Below are 20,854 nucleotides of genomic sequence, written 5' to 3'. Positions count from 1 at the left end.
TGTGTTCTTCTTGCCTGCCAGAATGAGTGGTTCAGTACAGGCATATCAATTAACCTAACAGCACTATCAAGCCGTGAGAAGAGAGCATTTTTTTTCTCAGTTGGCCAGTGTGAGAATTGGCAGGGCAATCTGACTCTACCAGTTAATACAGTGCTGTAGATTTCAATTTGCACACCAGTTAATACAGTGCTGTAGATTTTAATTTGCATGCCAGTTAATACAGATCTGTGGATTTCAATTTGCATGCACAGTACGGTTAGTTTTTAAGTGTTGGTTTGTTAATTTTTTTTTTTTTTTTTTTTTTTGTTGCTGTCAGTCATTTGCAGTGGCATGTTCCTTTATTTTGAAAAGGGAATGCAGACAGTGTCGTCATTTGAGTGCTATTATTGCCCAATAATGTTTGGGTGCTTTTATGCACTTGTAAACCTCACAAGTAGTGCAAAGTTATCTGGTCATATCACAAACAGTATTTGTGTGTGTGTGTGTGTTTTATTTCGTTTTCAATTTGTCTTTATTCTTAATATTACTGCATTTGCTCGCATAGCTGGGATAGATTTTTTTTTTAAGCTTTCAAACTTGAATTACATAAAAGTTTATAAAACAATATATACAGAAACCAAAGCCAGATTAATTTTATTAGCCAGAAAAATATAAGTTACTGTATGTAACTAAAGATATATGGAAAGCAAGCTAACAAAACAAAAAAGGGAAAGCAACATTAGAGTAGCTGGGACAGATTTTAGTCTTTTAGAAAAAAAAAAGAGTGAAATGTGCTAAACAGGTACTGGCATATCTAGTGTGCAGTGCAGTATGCACAGTATATGATGTAAAACTAATACAAATGAGACTCTCTGGTGAGCGCCCCCTTTCCTAGCAGTAGATCTTGAGAGACACATTGCGTTCTTGTACTGTAAGCATATGGGTTTGTTAATAACCAGCACAGTTTACTGGAGTACTTCGCAGCAGTGTTTGTTAATAACCAGCACAGTTTACTGGAGTACTTCGCAGCAGTGTTTGTTAATAACCAGCACAGTTTACTGGAGTACTTTGCAGCAGTGTTTGTTAATAACCAGCACAGTTTACTGGAGTACTTTGCAGCAGTGTTTGTTAATAACCAGCACAGTTTACTGGAGTACTTCGCAGCAGTGTTTGTTAATAACCAGCACAGTTTACTGGAGTACTTCGCAGCAGTGTTTGTTAATAACCAGCACAGTTTACTGGAGTACTTCGCAGCAGTGTTTGTTAATAACCAGCACAGTTTACTGGAGTACTTCGCAGCAGTGTTTGTTAATAACCAGCACAGTTTACTGGAGTACTTTGCAGCAGTGTTTGTTAATAACCAGCACAGTTTACTGGAGTACTTCGCAGCAGTGTTTGTTAATAACCAGCACAGTTTACTGGAGTACTTCGCAGCAGTGTTTGTTAATAACCAGCACAGTTTACTGGAGTACTTCGCAGCAGTGTTTGTTAATAACCAGCACAGTTTACTGGAGTACTTCGCAGCAGTGTTTGTTAATAACCAGCACAGTTTACTGGAGTACTTCGCAGCAGTGCCACTGTGACATCTCTTCAGTCGAGTTCCAGAACTTTCTGTTCAGCAGGCTACCACTGAAAGGTTGCATCGCTCTGAACACACCATCACACACAGCACTGCAGGATGACAGAGTGCTTCTTTTGATGTATGAAGCTAGATGGGTGGCAGCTTGGCAACTGAGCTGTAGATACGACTGACCTGGATACTGGGAGCATGCCTTTCCAAGCCTGTGGGCTGGAACACAACTGCAGCAAGGAGAAATGTTTAGTAAACAAAAGCATTCTGTGCTGCTGGTGAGATGAGACAGCAAGGAAGACAGTTCAACAGGCATGACGGTGTGTTTGTATGCCTTTAACTATGCCTGGCTCCGTTTATGTAAGTATTCAGGTTAATTTGATGCTTGTTCTGCACCTACTGCCTTTTAAAATGAGTCGTAATCAGGAGCTAGGTTTCCATTCTGTGTTGTTTCTCTTGAACAGAAGTAATGTATACAGTAGCGTAGCACATAAACAGTTGGATTTTAAAGCAAATGTGAACAAATGCTGTTTTTTATTTTAGTGCATATACTGTTTAGCGGTTTGTCTGCTGCACAAAGCAGCTTATTTTTAACATGGAGCCAGAGCTGCAGTGACTAAATGTGTCATGATTGCTGTTGAAACGGTATTTTTCCACAGATAACGCATTTCCACATGTTTGGTATAATAAACTCAATATTTAGGGTTGCTGTTTTCGATGGATGCATGTTTATTGTATTTGGAGGTTCTGCAGCTCATGACTGTTGTCTCTGTTCTGCTGTTTTCTCTGGACTTCAGTGGATTGATGGCACTGGTTACTTGTGCTGGACAATCATGAGCAGCAACAGCAGTCCAAACAGTCCACAGCACAACGGCTCTGTCTGGTGCTGCTCCAACATGTCAAAGTACACATTCAGAACCATTTACACTCATGAGGCTCTAGGGTAAACTCAGATATTGTATGAATTTGTATTGTCATAAAATCCCCTTTTCCCATGTTCATTGTGCCTGGTTTTCAAGAATAAGTCTGAGCAGGGTGTGAGAGTTTCGTGTACCGTATGTAGAGAACTTTCCTGTTCGGCTTTTCGAAATGGCATAAAATGAGCGGTTTTTAAGTTCTTGAATCTTTTTAAGTAAAAAAAAAATTAAAAATTAGAAGATCACTGTCTTAAAGTGAATTTGTGAAACACATCAGGACTGCAAATTGAAAATGAGTTTATTATGAAAGCAACAGTGTTTGGCAGTGCTTTAACATTACCATGGTGGTTCTTGCATGGCAGATTTTGTACTGTGTAATGTTTGCAGTGCAAAACATTGCTCAGACAGGTGTGGCAGAACTCAATAAAACATAGTTTTTGCTTCTTTCCTTGTCTTTTAAAATCCCAGTCTGTGTTTATTATAGTGCATAACGACAGCCAACATGTGACCCGTTTGGCTGTGACCTGGAATCCATGTTGTTTGTTTGCACACCTTGCCTGGTACCGTTCATGTACTTTACTAACATATTGCATTGTATTGTTCTCTCTCCCTCCTGTTTCCTCTGCTCCTGCTCCTGCTGCTGCTCAATCTATATCTCTAACCCGGGCTGGACCTGCATCTGCTTTGCATTTACCCCCCCTCCCCAAAAACACAAACAGCAACATGGAGAGATCAAAGACCACCTTGCAACATCAAGTAAGTGACTGACCTTCCCTTTAGCATTAAACAGCAAAGAAAATAGAAAGCGAGCAAAACATTTCACTAAAGGTCAAAGACTGACCTTTGTTAACCTGCTCTGTAACTAGTGGTCTGTACCAGCTTTGCCATCCAGTATTAATAGTGTGGGAAATCCCTCCCTTGCATCTCTGTTCTGTGCACAGTGCATGATCTGAATGTATTCTGTTTCTACCTTGTAGAGATTGCTTGTGCATCGCTCCTCTCCTGTTCAATGAGTCACTGGTGTCCACCTCTCTGCATTGATCCCTTCAGCTGTGGTCATCTTTCAGCAGAGGCGTGCTGAGCTCAGTTCTAAAAGAAGCTCCACACACAGGTTCTTCTCTGGGTTTGAACAAGCTCAGGTTGAAATTCGTCCATGCTGATATTTCAGGTTCAACACTAGGTGCTGCATCCTGGTACGATACTATTGCGTTAGGTCACATGGAACAATTACATCATTGGCAGTTTCTATCAATTAACATGTTGTTTTTGTGCTGTACTTTCCAGGTTTTATTTATTTTTTTGTTTTTTTACAATGAATGCTGGTTGGCATGTTTGAGACACATTGGTTTGAATTTATATATTTTTATTTAAAAGTGTATCCAGTCAGAAGCATGTACAGTAGCCTAACCCTGCAACACCTCATTGTCACATCACACCAACCTTTTTCCTTCGCTTTTCGTTTAGTGTTAGCTTGAAACAGTATGCTTGTTTTGTTGCGGCTCTGCTTTCTCAACCAAACTAATGCTTTTATTGTACAAGTGTATCAACAAAGGCTTTAATAAAATACAAAAGCTTTGCAGGATCAGGTGAAGCCTATCTGTAACACGGGGTGAATTGAGAGAGAAAACTAAGAACTTCAAAGTTGGAGTTGTGAAAATAGAGAAAAAGTAAAATGTATATATAAGAACAGGTCAAAATAAGGTAGTGGTCTCTGCTTATAGGAACTCCTCCTGAGAGAACACTTTGCCTAAGAGAACACCCTTGTAGTGAAACTGATTTTTCAAATGTGACTTGTCATCGCGAGAGTGTCTTGAGGCACACTGGATTGGTTTATTAAGTCTTTCCAGAACCACCGTCATTTCTTTGCCTCATTTTGTATTCTGATTTCTGCGAGTGCACCTCATCGCTATGAAATGGCATGTCGACAAACTACGAAACACGCTGCTGTTCTCTTGCTACAGAAAGTTGGAAATTGTTCGAGCTCCTGAAAAAATCCTGAATCTAAACAGACGTTGCCGAGCAAATTAGGTGTTTCCCATTCTGGTGAGCTGATTCACCATTCTGTTAAATAATATCGTGCATGTCTTGAGTATTGCTCCTGTACAGGTACTCATAATGAATCTAGAGCTGCTGCTCCTGCATTTAACGTGTGTAGGGGTGCTGTGTTAATTTATTTTGACATTTACAGTGGCTCTCAAAAGTATTCACCCCCCTTTGACTTTTCCACATTTTATTGTGTTACAACATGGAATCAAAATGGATTTAATTAGGAGTTTTTGCCACCGATCAACACAAAGAAAGTCCATAATGTCAAAGTGAAAAATAAAATCTAGAAATTGTTCTAAATTAATTACAAATACAAAACAGAAAATAATTGATTGCATAAGTATTCACCCCCTTGAGTCAATATTTGGTAGAGGCACCTTTGGCAGCAATTACAGCCATGAGTCTATTTGGATAAGTCTGTACCAGCTTTGCACATCTGGACACTGAAATTTTTGCCCATTGTTCTTTGCAAAATTGCTCAAGCTCCGTCAAGTTGATGGGGACCTTTGGTGAACAGCAATTTTCAACTCTCTCCACATATTCTCAGTTAGATTGAGGTCCGGGCAATGTCCACTCCAGGACATTGACCTTTTTCTTTTTAAGCCACTCCAGTGTGGCTTTGGCTATATGTTTGGGGTCATTGTCCTGCTGGAAGATGAATCTTCTCCCAAGTCCCAGGTCTCTTGCAGACTTCAGCAGGTTTTCCTCCAGGATTTCTCTGTACTTTGCTGCATCTATTTTGCCCTCTATCTTCACAAGCTTTCCAGGCCCTGACACAGAGAAGCATCCCCATAGCATGATGCTGCCACCACCATGCTTCACGGTAGGGATGTTGTTCTCAGGATGATGTGCGGTGTTAGGCTTACACCAAACATAGTGCTTAGCGTTGAGGCCAAAAAGCTCTATTTTGGTCTCATCAGAACATAGAATCTTCTTTCACTTGGTCTCATAGTCTCCCACATGCCTTCTGGCAAACTAGCCAAGATTTGATGTGAGTTTTTTTCAAAAATGTCTTTCTTTTTGCCACTCTCCTATAAAGACCAGTTTTATGAAGCATCCAGGCTATTGTTGCCATATGCACTGTGTTTCCCAGCTCAGGCGTGGAAGACTGTAACTCCTTTAGAGTTGCCATAGACCTCTTGGTGGCCTCCCTGATTAGTGCCCTTCTCGCCCAGATACTCAGTTTTTGAGGATGGCCTGTTCTAGACGATTCACAGTGCCATATTCTGTCAATTTCTAATAATGGACTTTACTGTGCTCTGCTGTATATTCAATGCCTTAGAAATGTTCTTTTATCCTACCCCTGATTGGTGCTTTTGAAGAACCTTATTCCGGATTTGCTTTGAATGTTCCTTCGTCTTTATGATGTAGTTTTTGCTAGGAAATGTACTAACCAACTGTGGGACCTCCCAGAGACAGGTGTATTTAACCTGAAATGATGTGAAACAACTTAATTGCACACTGGTGGACTCCATTCAGCTAATTATGTGACTTGCACCAGAGCTTATTTAGGTGTTTCATAGCAAAGGGGGTGAATATGCAGTCAATTATTTTCTGTTTTATATTTGTAATTAATTTAAAACAATTTGTAGATTTTATTTTTCACTTTGACATTATTGACTTTTTTTGTGTTGATCAGTGGCAAAACTCCTAATTAAATCCAATTTCATTCCATGTTGTAACACAATAAAATCTGGAAGTCCAAGGGGGGGTGAATACTTTTGAGAGCCACTGTAGTTTATTAATGTTAGTTTGTCTGTTACTTTATGAATGTTTTTCTGCCAATTAGAGAATCATTTTTTTAAAAACCTTGGTGAAATTGCTACAGATTTAATGGTGCTATTTAACTGGATCTATTTGTTATAGCTGCTGTACAAAATATTAGAAAACGAGATAAAGACCTAGTTCTCTTGGGCTGACTATTATTATTGCACCTCATTTCAGGTCAGTGTTGCAAATGCTCTAAATAAATAAATTAATAGACCAAGAAAAACCGAGGACCCTGAGAACTCTTTACAGTCTAAAAATAAGTGTTGATAAGGACCTTCAGAGCGAGAACCGTTGTCACACAAAAAAAAAATACATCGGACCATAGTCACAGTAGTCCTGGTTAGCCTGTGGTTTAGCTATGAGCTATATTTGACGACCTTTTTTTGGGGGGGGGGGGGGGGGGTGCGTGTGTGACTGACTGACTTCACAGGAAAAACAAATCAACATTATTGAGGCCATTACTGATAAAAAGTAATGCATTAGTCGTTATTCGATCCTGAGAAAAAAAAAGTAAAAAAAAAAAAAAAAAAAAAAAAAAAAAAAAAAAAAAAAAAAAAAAAAAAAAAAAAAAAACAAAAAAAAAGTGATAATATTAGTGTTACATATTAGTTAATTTTTATTTTTTTAATGGAAAGTAACTATAATATTACTCAAATTAAAACTCTACCACGTTATATTAACTCGCTATTAAGAAATGTAATATTATTACAGTAGCACGTTACGTTACTAACATCTCACCCCCAACTCTGCAAATCAATACACACAAACATTTGATCTGATAAAATATGCAGTTTTGAATATGGCCCAAAATATGGAAAGCACTGACTGTTCATGTCCTCTTCAATGATGAGGCTAAAGATGGAATATGTTTTATTAATCATAATTGCATAACTATTTTTTGAGCCATAATGTATACTGCTACCCACATTTTGTACAGAACTGAATGTAGTTCTATAAACTACCCATCCCATTAGAGACTAGTTTACAGCACTGTCTGTTCTTCCTCCATTCATAGACCAGGGTCTAGCTCAGGCTGGTTTAGCTGGCTCCCTGTTGTCATTGAGATTCTCTTGTGCCCACTTCTGTTTTTCATCACCCAGTTAATGAAAATGGCGAGCCTGGGGCCTGTGAACAGCCTGTTGAGATAAAAGAAATGCAGAGTTATGAGATAGCTGCTGGTAACTAAGCATTACGGTGATACACACAACAATTATCGGGCTTTGTTTGCGGAGATCAGCGGCTAAGTATGGTTGCTTGCAGCTTGTTTTGGTACATTAACCTAATTTCTGTGGATTTAGCCCTGCTTTAAAGAGACATTGACCAGCACCTGCAACTGATACTGCACAGTATCTACCTGTAATGTGTATTGTGCTTTGTCTTCTAAAGTTAGCAGACAAAACAAACCAAAATCTCAATCAGACCAGTGATAACACCATTGTGTAAGTAAACTAACACATCTCAAAAAGAAATGATCCAGGAAATAATATAAAAAATATATGTCCTATGAAAGGCAGCAAGTGGCTCTCTCTCACCAGCAGATGGCAGTTGGCCATGTCTCTGCGTAGAGCAGGTGGTGTTCTGGATGCAGCAGTCTGTGTTTGTCAGCAGGGGAATGATGCAGTAAATACACATTTACATTTGCTCTGTTGTGAGAAGGTTATGGTAATTGTCAATAAGCACAGCTGCCTCAATTAGCAGTGAAGAAGCTGTGACTATACACTCACTGTCTGAAAAACTCGACAGTGTTTTAAGTAGCCCACAATGCGTCGCAACTGTTGTATGTTTTTGTTCTTGTCCCATGTTACACATATCTGCAGGCTTGATCTGTCACGACTGGAAAGCCTTATGCTTTCAGGTGGTAGATTTCTGTGAATGTTGCCTCTCCACAAACTCACGGAAGACTGTCTTAATGGACACATCTCCCTTATGAAGTCATTGAGATGCTTGTCCTTTTTGTTCAAGTTGCACTCAATTCTCACATGGCTTACTGTATGTAGGTCATGTGAACCACGTACATCTGCATACTGCACATTGCTGACTAGGGGATTTTCTCATTATACTTACATTTTCTGAATTGCATTGGTCAGTCATTATAGGTCATGCTTGCTGTTCTAGTTTTGCATGGTACCATTTTGAGAACCAGTTTTTAAAAAGCTAGTCTGTGATTCTTATTCCATTTTTGTTTCTATCCCTGGCTGGGATATGCACCGTAGACTTTACAGGCTTAGATTTAATGTCATAAAGCTCCTCATCTCAGGAGTCCCTAAAGAACCTCTAAGTGCCGCCTTATCACAATTACACAAATCTCTGCTGGCTAATGATTAAGAGTGCAAGGAATGTATGCATTTTGTAATAATAATGTTACCACCACCCTGGTATGGAAAGAAGCAGCACCCATTCACAGCTGCGTAGCACAGGGTCTGCTATTTTGTGGAACTGACAGTCGGAACGCTCACAGTTCTTCAGTTCAAGCTGGTGGTATCAGGCTCTGTGAATTGGCAGTGGGTGTGCCTGTTTTTTTTTTTAATTCTTCCTAAAGGGAGCTGTTTAATATCGTTTTTTTGCTGTTACATGCTCATTGATATTTGCCCTGTCCTAAGCGGAGCTGCAGCTTCCTGTGGGAATTGTCTGTAATCACATGACCTCTTGTTTTCCAGCTGCCTTAATGACCAGTGATGAAGCTCAGCCTGTGACTCCTGGAAAGATGAGCCAACGCCAGGGGAAAGAAGGGCATCCTATCCAGACTAAAGAGCTGCTACAGCCCAGCGCACTGAGCCCGGGGGTCAGCTACAGCATAGGTAAGGAACATCAGCGCCCTGTTTAACTCTGAGGTCTGGGCACACATTACTCTACATTACTGTCCAAGTGTGCATCACAAAGATGACCAGAGTTGATAACGACACATCTCTTGTGAAGGAAACATTATTGCTTGATGTAATCTGCTCAGTTAAAAATCCAGTATGCGGCTTCCTTTTATCTACCACTGGACGGCGCTGGAGAGCAAAGGATGAATTTAATCTCAAGTACTATAATAACTGCTATATGCAGAGGACATTAAACCAAATTTGCTGTTTTCATTGTAGTTCTAGGGCAGTCTAGGCACACTCGTTCGCTTTTTACTGCGCTTAACATTGTCAACCATTCTGTCTGGCCTAGATTTAATCATAAAGGGTGATGTGCCAGGAAATTACGTGCAAATACGTCTTTCCCATACGGCATCAATATATATATAATATATATATATAGAATATATATAAAGATTATTCGAATATTTTGATTTTTAAAGAAGTAAAACTAAAAGCTTTGCGAATGCTGCAATCAGTGTTTTATGGTTGTCCTTACAGTACTTACTTACTTACCTACTTACAAGACAGTCTTTAGAGCACATAGGCAGCAGTGTGACTGGGTGCGTGTCCATTAGAAGAGATTGCAGGTGACGCCCGATATCTGGGATTGGCATTGGTTACCAGGAAGGGTACGAAGTTCACAGCATTTCCAGGGAAGGCCCGTCCGCTGTGGTGTTGCCTGGTTGAATTGTGTACCATGAGAAGGGGTTACTGTAGCATGACAGGAGACACTAGACTGTGTTATAGGAAGTGGATTACTGTTTTAAGAGTGCTGTTTTGGGGTGTTCAAACCTAGGAGCTGTTAACAAAGACATTGCGTTCTATAGAACAAGCCACCAACAGTCAAGAGTCCTAGTCTGTGAGTAAGAATGTGTTTAACAGTCCTTGCACTGTGGCATTCATTGTTCCCTGGAAAGATGTTTTCAAAATGGAAACTGTTCAGGCTTCGTTATGCTGCCACCACAGAATAGATTCCCTTCCTGTGCAACAGTTATCAGGAACCACTTTGTCTTTGCACTATACTGGGTGCACATAGAAATTAAGGCAGGATCTTAATACACGCTGAGAAGGAAGCTGAACCTAATCTAATCTGGTGGTAGGATAAATAGAAGTCAAAGTGAAAATGTTATGTCTAGGAAACTACTGAAAAATGACAGGGTAGTGTGCTAGTGACGGGTCAAACCACCCTTAAAAATCATTGGTGTGCTGTGTAATCTGAGTTGGGAATAGATACATTTTATTAATCAAAACAGACTTTGATCACTGTTCCTTTTATATCAAAAGCAATGTACAAAGACATACTGTGCAGTACAATAAAATAAAACATACAGTTGAACTGGGCAAGGAAGTAACATGTAAGTTTATTATACAATAACTCTGGCTTGGACTTCTGAGACGGACTTCTACTTGGACAACAGGCCTAGTGCCCTTTCAAAAGCGTATAAACCAACATTAATTCCCTTCGTAAAGGACTATAATGCTGTGCTGCAAAAAAATGAAAATTCTGTCAAATAAATGTCTAATTTAAGGGATTGGAAAACAAGATGTACAGTATTTTCTTATCTAAAAAAAAAAAAAATAGCTGTGACTTTAAGGCATAAACCAGACAAAAAAAGCATTACCAGCTAACACAGGCATGGGCCTCAGACTGGAGGGTCTTGATGCTGTTAAGATCTACAACACTGCCTTCTCGAACAAAACTAGATCTCATTATTAATACAGTACCACTTTGTGAACTGTGTGTTTTGTTTCATGTTCTATGGCAGTGTTCATCCAAACACCCAGGCGTCAGAGGACATGGACAGAACCTATGGCCACAGAAAATAACATCCCCTTGGAAAACACTCCTGAATCCACCACTTCATGTGAAGTCTTAGTGTTGTTAAGAGCCTCTACACATCATGTTTTTCGTGAATAAAAGACAAACATTTGCTCCTGTGAAACAAAACTACAGTTTTTTTTTTTTTTGATACACTACAGTATAGAGAATGTGACATGTTGCTAGGCTACACTTTACACTATAGGAGTCGTTATGCAGAAAGATAATTGCCTCAAAAACTGAAAATACACAATATCTCCTCCCTCCCACAATGTTCGGTGTGGGGATGTTGAATGAATTGCTTGCCTCTTCGTAAAACCCTTTAATTTTATTGTATTGTTTCTTTTGTTTGTAAAACCCTGTTCTGCAAGACAAACATTATGAGTTAACCAGTTGTGGGTTGGATGCATTGGCTCTGTTATGAATATCCAATTTGAAATTCAAGTGGACCTACTGTAATGTCCATTTCTTTGTTGCAACAATTACAATGCAAATGTAATTACTGTTTTCATATTGAAATCTCAGTTGTTTGTCCTTGGCACACTCCAGAAATTGTAACAAAAGATTTGCCCATTCAGATTATACACTAGTAAAATCTGGTTTTATTAGCTGAAAATATCTACCAAAAGCTATTATAATGAGCGGATTTGCATATCAGTTTAATAGCGTATTTGTGAGGATGTTAAACAGCAGTGAGGTTAGCTAGGCAGAATTACTTGTTTAGATGCAAGGGACGTGTTTAACTATGTGTGCTTCAGTTTTGTAATTAGGCCATTTGTGTTATATGTGTGAATGTATTGTTCCCTTGTGCCATTTGGGAGGCTCTTGAAAACATGGTAGCTTTGTTTAAGTCAGTCTTTTGTATTTGCCTGTATGGCCGGGTTTGATTTGCTACAAACAGGTGCAGCCTTTAGGCACGAATGTGCTTTCCAGTGCTAGCCATAGAAGCAATCATTTATTTCCGGTATCTGAAAAGTCTCAACCCTCTGCCCAGTCCTAACCCTGTACAAGACCAGTGCGCTAGCACGGCTCCATTAGCTTTCCCTCACAGCTCAAACCAGTTGTACGCCTTCTGCTACTAAAGATTGAGATGTGATTGTCTTTTACTTGGGTTTCCTTGCCCCAGTCCCAACTCCCATACTGAACCATACTCAACCATACATATTGTACAGCAGCTGCTGTTTTTAATATCGCCTGCAGACAATATGCACAAGAAATTCTGCTTAACATATGTATTTATCAGGAAATACTGTATACGTTGTGGAATGTATTTATATATTGTAAGGTATTGTATAGCACACACAATACTGTAGTGCTCTGGAATTGTGTGTGTAGAAATATACATCCTGGAATGTGTTCTCAGTTTGCCACACCCCTCTCAAGAATGCTTGTTTTAACATCTTGAAACTCCTTTGCCTGCTTAGTATCCAGTTAAGGGGGGTGGGGGCCATATCATGCTCTGTCAGATTAAGGTAAAGCAGGATTGTGAGAAGGGAGAAACCAGGATCTCACTCCAACCAATCTGGACACAGCTGACCTACTTCCTGCTAAGCCAATGCCCTATGAGAGAAAGCCTCTGTTGATCAAGCCTAAGGCAAGGAGCCTCAAGTAAAGACAACAGTATCTCAACCCTGTAGCCGAAAGTGTACGCTTGGTTTGGACTGTGAAGGGAAAGCTAAAAGAGCGAGGCCAAAGCACTTGTCTTGGGCCCTGGGTGGCAGGTTTAAAGCAGTGTATTGTATCTGAAACAGGAAGATTTGTTTTTGAGGGATGTTGTTCATTGTTTTGTTGGTGATGCTCCTTTGCTAGAGATTGTCATCAGGTTACACTAAAAGGCAAGTACAGTGTTGAAAATGTAGTGAGCTTTAAATGCGTCAGCTGAACATCAAAATGAAGTATGATTTAGTAATGTCCTGGTCTTGTAGTTTACCGCATCCTGGCTTTGAATATGTACTGTACTCCATTTGGCTTACTATGGATGTTTTGTGTGAGGACCACAGATTATTAACAGTGTGTTTTTATATCACAATATTGTGAGGCATGTGGAATTATTAATCATGTAATGGAAAAAGAACATTGAAAGCAGTTTTATTGAGAGGCACGTTCGGTGTATTGATGTGATTTGTTTCGTTGGGTGTTAGTAATAGTATTCTTGCATGCAGCAGTATCTAGGTAACATTTCCTTAGCTGGCACACATTCTCTAGAGAAACTGGGTTATCTTGCTTAGCAGAATTAGGATTTCTGGACTAATTATTTGATCTACCGACAGCTCCATATTAAAAACTGTGTATATCTTCTTTATTAGGGATATATGTTAATAACATGCCTTGTTTGTATAATGAACAGGGCCATTAAAATAGCCGTATTACATATTGTATAGTACATATTATGTAGAGCTATTAAGTTGAAATGTATGATACCATAACTTTTAATAGCTTCCCTAATGCTGTACTTAATCCATAACTATAAATAGGTACTATCATTTTTATAGTTCTGTAAAATACAGTTAGAGGGGGTGTGCTAAACCCAATGCTGGTTGAGTGCCTTCAGCGGGTACCTGTTTAATGAGATGACCTCTGCATCCTTGGGAAGACCGCAGCTTCAGGAGGTAGTTTACTGTAACAAGGAGCTGGGTTTTCCAGCTGAAGTGATTTGAAATGCTGAAGAGGATGGGAAAATAGCTGGAGTTCAACAAATAACAGTAAATGACTTCCCTCTGAGACCTTGGCCAATCCTTTTATAATCTATGTGCAGGCAAGTGGCCCTGAGGCAGTGACGGGACGTGTCGTCTGCGAGGGTTGTGAATTAGAATTCTGGCAGCATGTGGTCTGTCACTGAGTCAAACTCCACTGGGGTGGGGGTGGAGTAGAGAATATTAGTCATGCATTGATTGAGAAGGAAGACTAGTTCCTTTCTAGATCAATACTCGATTAGTCACTGATTGCCTTTTAGTCAGAGCTGACATGAGTGGAGGTGGAGCCCAGTTAGTTTAAACATTAGCATCTAGTCATTTTTGCAAATGTCGTCTATCTACAAAAGCCTCTTGCATTGACTGAAGAGTTAAAGCAGTAATAAGCGTTTAATACGGTTAACAATATTGTCACTGCTGTAACATGTTTTGTAATTTGTTATTCTTCTGAAGTGTAGATTGTTATACTAGACTTCTAAAGTGTGAACTGTTGGTTCCTGCAAGCTTGTCATCTTGTTTTTGAAAATTCAGCATCATGAATTAAAGGAGAACAAAGCAAATATCAAACTGATGTTTGACACACTAGGGAACTGTGACATTGTTGCTATAAGAAAATTGATTTTACAGCCTTTATTAACACTAATTTAATAGCAGCAGTGTTCACAGTGGATAGAAAGTAAAAAGCACGTGCAGTGCTAATGCCTAGAGATCTCACAGTGACATTTCAGAGGTGACAGTGACAGAGGTGAAGATGTTAAAGGGATGGTGAAGTACCCAAATAATGTATTCTGTGTGTGTGTTCTCTGAATCTCCAGAGCTTTCCTCATTCAGTGTTTTCATAGCATTTGCATTTCACGCCTTTGCAGTGATACCACGCGTTATAAAATATTGAACAGAGACTACATGTATAAATAAAAAGCTGTCCATTGGGGAATGTTGACATTCTTCCATAGATAGGCATTCTCTGCCCAATCACACGCTCCCTGCTTGCCACTGCAATAAATCTGTCAATGTCCCAGCTGTGTATCATGCTTTTATTTGCAGAAGTAGATAAGGATTCCATTCTCAAGGTCTTTTAGCTCCAGACATACAACAGAGGACATCCTTTGAATTACAAACACTGCCGTTGTTCTACAGGAGACATGTTTTCAGCATCGTTTGATAAGGTTAACCTTCTTTAATTTGTACCAGATATTAGAACACCATGGGGCACTACAACTTTGAAGTAGCTTTACCAAAGGCATGCCACACACAGCCAGTGGCACTACAGTGCAAGTACTGTACTGCAGTTAGGGTTCAGTTTACTGCTACGTTAATAAAGAAACATACGCTATAGATGTGTCGAACTGTAAAGCAACAAACTTAATTCAACCTTTAGTACAACACATTTCTATGCCTTTTGTTTTTTTTTTTTTTTTTTTGTGTTGGACTAAATTGAAACGTAGAAGAGAGATTGGGAATTCCTTGGAAATTAAATCTGAAACGCCGTTTGTATTGTATGTTGGATACAGATGTAACTAGGAATTTAATAAACTAAGAATCCAGCCCTTGGGTTACATTGGTCACATGGTCATTGGTCTCTGTCAACTAATTGATTTTTACCGCATGCAGAGGTTAAGTGGAGGGGGAATTGTGGTATGCATCCGCACAAGAGGAGATGTGCTTCTCACACAGTACATTGACTGCAATAATTAATGTTAAGCACAGGGTAGTTGTAACAGGTAGACAACATGCCCTACGTGCTTGTTCATTTGCACAGTCCTTTCACTAAGGAATCATTTCTCCTCTATTGGCTGAAAGTAGACACTCGAAGATGCTGTGTATTCTGAATGAGGGATTCTGTCTCGAGGGCTTTCTCTTGGTTAAATAATTTAGTAAATAGTAGAAAAGGGCGTATTGATTTTCTTTCTGTTCGGGAGGTCATGTTCTTAAAATATGCCATGTGAAACCTCTTAGGAATTTGACTTGGTCTTTAGTTCTTTTTAGAAGTATGGAGTTTTATGGTATTTGTGCACTGTATGTTTTCATTGTTAATAGAATTTCCACACAGGCCAGATTTTGCCATAGACAGCAGACTGTGATGATTGTGCCTGATCACTATGTATAAGAAACAGCAGCCAGCTATTTCTGCACAAAGTTACTTCAGGAAGACAGCACTATTGTAACTGATTTAAATACTTTCACTATCTTGTTGGGGAAATAAGTATGTACTGGTATAGGGGCATATCCAAGAGCAGTGCTGTTTATCTGCTCGGCTGTGTTCAGTGGACTCATTTAAAAATGTTAGGGAAGCGAATTTTGATATGGCATAAATTGGGCATGAATTCAGAAACGGAATTACGGGCAGCTGTAGAAAGATCTGTTGGGCCCAAGCTAAAGCCCAAGACACAGGTAATTCCTGCGGAGTGCATTACTGTAGTGTGCTTTATATCTACATAATACATTGGCTTATTTGTAATTATAAGTTGAGGAAAGGCCTTTGAAGAAGTCTGGCTGTGGAAATGGTGGATTATTAAGGACCTTTGGTGCAGTGTGAAGCACTGAAACGAAGGCAGTGTCGGATTTCCACAGGTGACAGATAGAGAGCAGTGTATCAGTGTGCTGCTGTAGTATAATAGATAAGTCCTCCCCACTTCATTGCATGAACCTAGCAGTGTTATGTTACGCGATGAGCAAAAGCAATAATGCTGTTTGTGTCTGAAATAATGAGGGATCAAGTTTTGCAAATCTACCTGGGTTTTCAGGGCGAAGCACCAAAACAAAACAGAGGCATGACTGACGTACTGCAGAAACCTAATGTTACCTGGCTGCATGTGGAAACACGCCCTGCATTTTTGAACGAATGAAAATGCTAAAATAATGACTGAAAAAACCTCTCCCCCATAAAACAAGTTTATATTCCAAGCTACTTTATGCTGTACCTTTTCTAAGAATAATGTTGTGGTGTCAGATTAACAACGGCACAAATAGTCAGTAAGGAGCCTTGTTTACAGTCAGGTGAGGCAGACCTGCTGAAGAAGAGCTGTACAAGTGGTCCTGTTCCATGCACACCAGATTAAAATCATAGGCTATCTGCACACACACACACACATTCACACCAGGCTGCTAATTGGTATGATTTATACATGTATTCTCTTTTCCTGACAATTTAATATGCTCCAAATGAAGAAGAGGATGCTAAATAGAGGCCTACTCTCCCTCGCTGAGTAGCCTGTGGAGACTGTGAAGTTTGTGAGGTTGCCTAGCAACCCTGTGCATGCCACCTTGCTAATGAGCAAGTCAAAAGTGAATTACGTTTAGGGTTTTAGGTTCTCTTGAGCATAAAGGAAGACTGCCTGTGCATTTCAGGGGTTTATCAGTAGAACCCTGTGTTTTGAAATGCCTGTGCGTTTCAGGGGTTTATGAGTAGAACCCTGTGTTTGAAATGCCTGTGTGTTTCAGGGGTTTATCAGTAGAACCCTGTGTTTTGAAATGCCTGTGTGTTTCAGGGGTTTATCAGTAGAACCCTGTGTTTTGAAATGCCTGTGTGTTTCAGGGGTTTATCAGTAGAACCCTGTGTTTTGAAATGCCTGTGTGTTTCAGGGGTTTATCAGTAGAACCCTGTATTTTGAAATGCCTGTGTGTTTCAGGGGTTTATCAGTAGAACCCTGTGTTTGAAATGCCTGCCAATTAAGCTCACTGTTGTCTCTGCAGGTAGTTGAGCACTGAAAAAGATTTGCAAGGATGTATTTAGGCAGCAGAGTTTTGCAATCCTGTCATTTTCAGGGTAACAGGAGAGTGTTATAGGATGCTGAGAGACAAGTAGGCAGAGTATAATATATTAAAAGATGTCGCTTTTTTTTTTTATTGCTCTGAGCATTTCAAAAGCCAGTTGTAATATGCATGGTCTGAAATGAAGGGAAACGTGCATTATTCACACAGAAGGGATTTACAGCAAAGGAGTGCGGATACAGAATTAAAAAAGAGAGTCTAGAATAGCCGTGCTGTTGCCCCAGAAAAATGCTAAGTGTTTCGTGATGTTTTTTTACAGTTTGTTTGAGAAACCAGAATTTGCAAGAGGAGTTCCTGCTGATTCGCTGGTTTGAGATCCAGTGACCAGTTAGAAGAGAGAGAGAGAGAGAGACAGAGAGACGGAAAGTGCATGTGGTCGTGTTTGTATTAAGCGCTGCTCTTGCTTGCCTGTGAGTCTCACTGCTCCTAGTAGCTCCTGGTAGCTCGCTGCTTGCCACAGAAGCCTCAGTCCTCTGTGTTTGAGGGGACACTTGCTCAGGGTACGGCGCCTCTATGATGAAAGAGGAGGGTGTACTGCGCAGGAGGTTCTCCACCTGCGCTGGGGTGACGGTCATGTTTTTGCCTCGAACTGATGGGCGCAAACTCATTCGCAATGCTTCTTTTGGGGGGTACAATGAGCTTTCCCCCATCCTGTCAGGTTAGTTACTTTATTTTTATTCTCTTTCAATGCAACCTCTAACGTTACTGTACCTGAAACTGCAGGTATGCTAGAAATGTCAGTTTATTTATTTTTTTACTGTAAATGCGATTTATGTTTTTTGGTCTGGGAGTTATATCATGAGGTTTATAACTTCACCTACTGATTTGGCAGGTGGTGCAGGAACCTTGCGTTAAATGCAAAAAATGCATCTGCCTGTTCGTTTGTAATGCTATGTAAGGTATCTTTCCTTCTAATGTAAATCTCATAAAAATGAAACGCATGTACTGTGTGAACCTCATTGTGCCTCATTCAGTTTCTCCCAGCCACCTGTTTCAGTTAGTACACGGCACATTATGTTCTGCTCTTCTCCGTTATTTGCATTGTGGAAGTGAAGACTGCTGATGTTTCAAAGGGTCAGTTTCCATTGTTGTGAGGTGATGGCTTGTATGTTTACATTTCTGCTTTAAATGCCATAGTGTGTCTGTATTGGTGGGGGGTTGACATTTTTTGTTCAAAATCTGCTTCTGCGATGCAGGTTTTCTGTTCTTTTACTCAAAGGGTCAAAGATGCACACTAAAACAAATCTTCAAAGTTCCCTAAATGTTTCACTTGATAAAACCAGTACAGATTAGTGTTAGCAATTTTTGGATCGTTGGAGTTCATAATTTAGTAGTGCACTGTAACTACAATTTTTACAAAATACTACACCTGTTGTGTGCATATTCACCTCTTAGGGCTGTAATTCTCAGAGGTGTGTTAACCTTCTACTGCCCGTCTCATTCGGTCATTAAGCATTGCTACTGTAGGTGGCTCTTGCCAACTGGGGCTTTTAAGGGGGGCTGGGGACCAGGTGATGGTGGTTCAAAATCTAGCACAGCCTTCAATTACATCTCATTGTGTGTCAGTCTAATCCGCTGCATCACTGGGAGCATGACTGTGCATTATACAGTGTGAGCGATCGTGGGTAAAAGAAAGAATGAACAAATAGCAAGAAAGTGTCTAATATATGCAGCCCAAGTCCTGAAAGTAATAAATTAAAAATGATACATCGTGGTAAGTTTATGAACAGAAAAGCACAAGAACAGCAAGGGTACCTAGAGGGTAGATTTGCAGGAGTGTGACTCTGCAGATTAACAGGCACAGATTTATAGCTGGTGGACGCTCTAATACCTCTAATATTGCTTGTCTTGACACTTCTTTCTCCTCCCTGTTCTCACAACAGAGAATATGCTCTGAAATTACATTTCTATTTCATACAAGTGTACACCTTTGTACCATGTAATACTGATGATCGAATAGTTTCCATGTGAGCAACTTAAGAAATTACTTGAAATCTGGTGTTTTTTTATACTGCTGAGCAATAATCACTGCCAGTGTTAAAAACTCCCAAAATAAAAATGAAATAAAAATGCATAAATAACCGAGCCTCACTTTGGTACATAATGCAAAACCAAACTATTTTCCTTTTACTGTCTTTATTATACATTTATTAACAGCATCATCTTTACATTTGGTAATAATTTCCTCTAGGAACCCAAGGTCATGGTAAATATAATGGAGTCACAATTGACCGTTTTGGAATATTTCAAAGGTAGCAAATCTTAGCTAGCATCTGGATTCAAAGAAGGTCTGTTAAGATTGTCAGACGCTGTACTTGCTGCCTGTATTTTAGTTATCACACAGACTAAACAAAATCTCCTTAATTCATTTGGGTTATGCAGCACAGGGCTGGTAAAAAAAAAAAAAAAATTAAAAAAAATGTTAAAAAACGTGCAGGCCTCTGTAGGAGATGTAGTATTACAGTGTTTATGTAAGCATTTTGATTCTGGCTGATTTGGTTGTGCTCCTAACACGATTCTTATCCACACTATGCATTGTACAGCACGTCTCTTCGAAGTTAAATTATACCACAGTGATCTACAATGATTCATTGCCCACTCAAACACACACAGAGTGTGCTCCTTGCTTTAGCAGTGGGTACTGAATTATTTAACAGTTCCATATTGTAGAATAGTCTCTAGTTTTAAAGCAGCTTCTGTGTGGACACGGGAAGGGATTCCTGCATTAGTCTGTCAGTCTGAAATGGGTATTTACAAAACCAATACTATACTACACAGTTTAGTGTATGTACACAAAAAAATCTGGCTTAACCCTGGGGACTAAAGGCTGTCATGAGTAGCCAAGGCTTCTACTACCTTCAGTCTGCAAGGGGTTTAACTGATCTTGGGTTTACATGACCATCCCTCAAAAATAGCTACTTCTGTTCTTCAGAATCATCACTTTTGAGACGGTCCCTTGTCTTATCCAATCTTCCTCCCTTACTGTAGGTTATGTCTTGTTGGAATGTTTATGAAGTATGAATGAACTAGATGGGAATGAGTACAATATGCACAATGCAGTGGTACTTTTAATTGTAAATATTTGATTGGCTGAATCGTGTTATATATATATATGTATAACTGTAGAAATACTCAAATAACTAAAAGAGGTATAGCTTCACAAAGCACACAGTCTTGAATACAGGCTGGATATGTCTGGAAAGAACAGTTTAGAAACCGTTTTTATGAGGCCGTGCCCAATATGTTTCCTTACAAAGGAACAAGATTGGAAAGTGGCTTTGAAATACAAACACAAAGCAATGCAATGACCCTATTGAGGAGGTGGGGAGATGAAGCTGAAAACGGCACGACAGTCAGGGGAAATATATTACTTTGAATGAAAGAACTAGGTTGAAGTCTTATAACGTAATTTGAAAACATTTCAGGCCAGAACAGTTCACTCACAC

At 39.6% G+C, this 20,854-nt stretch overlaps 1 protein-coding gene across 9 annotated transcripts in view; it reads left to right on the top strand.

The window, feature by feature from the left end:
* LOC121318044 (oxysterol-binding protein-related protein 8-like) overlaps window positions 1-20,854 on the top strand; it is a 99,277-nt gene that overhangs the window by 47,777 nt on the left and 30,646 nt on the right. For 3 of the 9 annotated variants that reach the window (XM_041254263.1, XM_041254266.1, XM_041254262.1), the window contains 2 exons: window positions 3,186-3,222; window positions 8,940-9,080. In XM_041254263.1, coding sequence (XP_041110197.1) covers window positions 3,186-3,222; window positions 8,940-9,080 — 178 coding nt within the window. Of the gene's footprint in view, window positions 1-1,666; window positions 1,910-3,185; window positions 3,223-8,939; window positions 9,081-17,906; window positions 18,067-20,854 lie in introns of those variants that run through there. The other 6 variants (XM_041254269.1, XM_041254267.1, XM_041254270.1 and 3 more) reach the window with 4 other exon arrangements.

Source organism: Polyodon spathula, chromosome 7 (assembly GCF_017654505.1).
Source record: "Polyodon spathula isolate WHYD16114869_AA chromosome 7, ASM1765450v1, whole genome shotgun sequence".
In the NCBI taxonomy this organism is placed as follows: domain Eukaryota; kingdom Metazoa; phylum Chordata; class Actinopteri; order Acipenseriformes; family Polyodontidae; genus Polyodon; species Polyodon spathula.
Note: the sequence above shows the minus strand (reverse complement) of the source record. Positions and strands in the feature narration are given on the sequence as shown.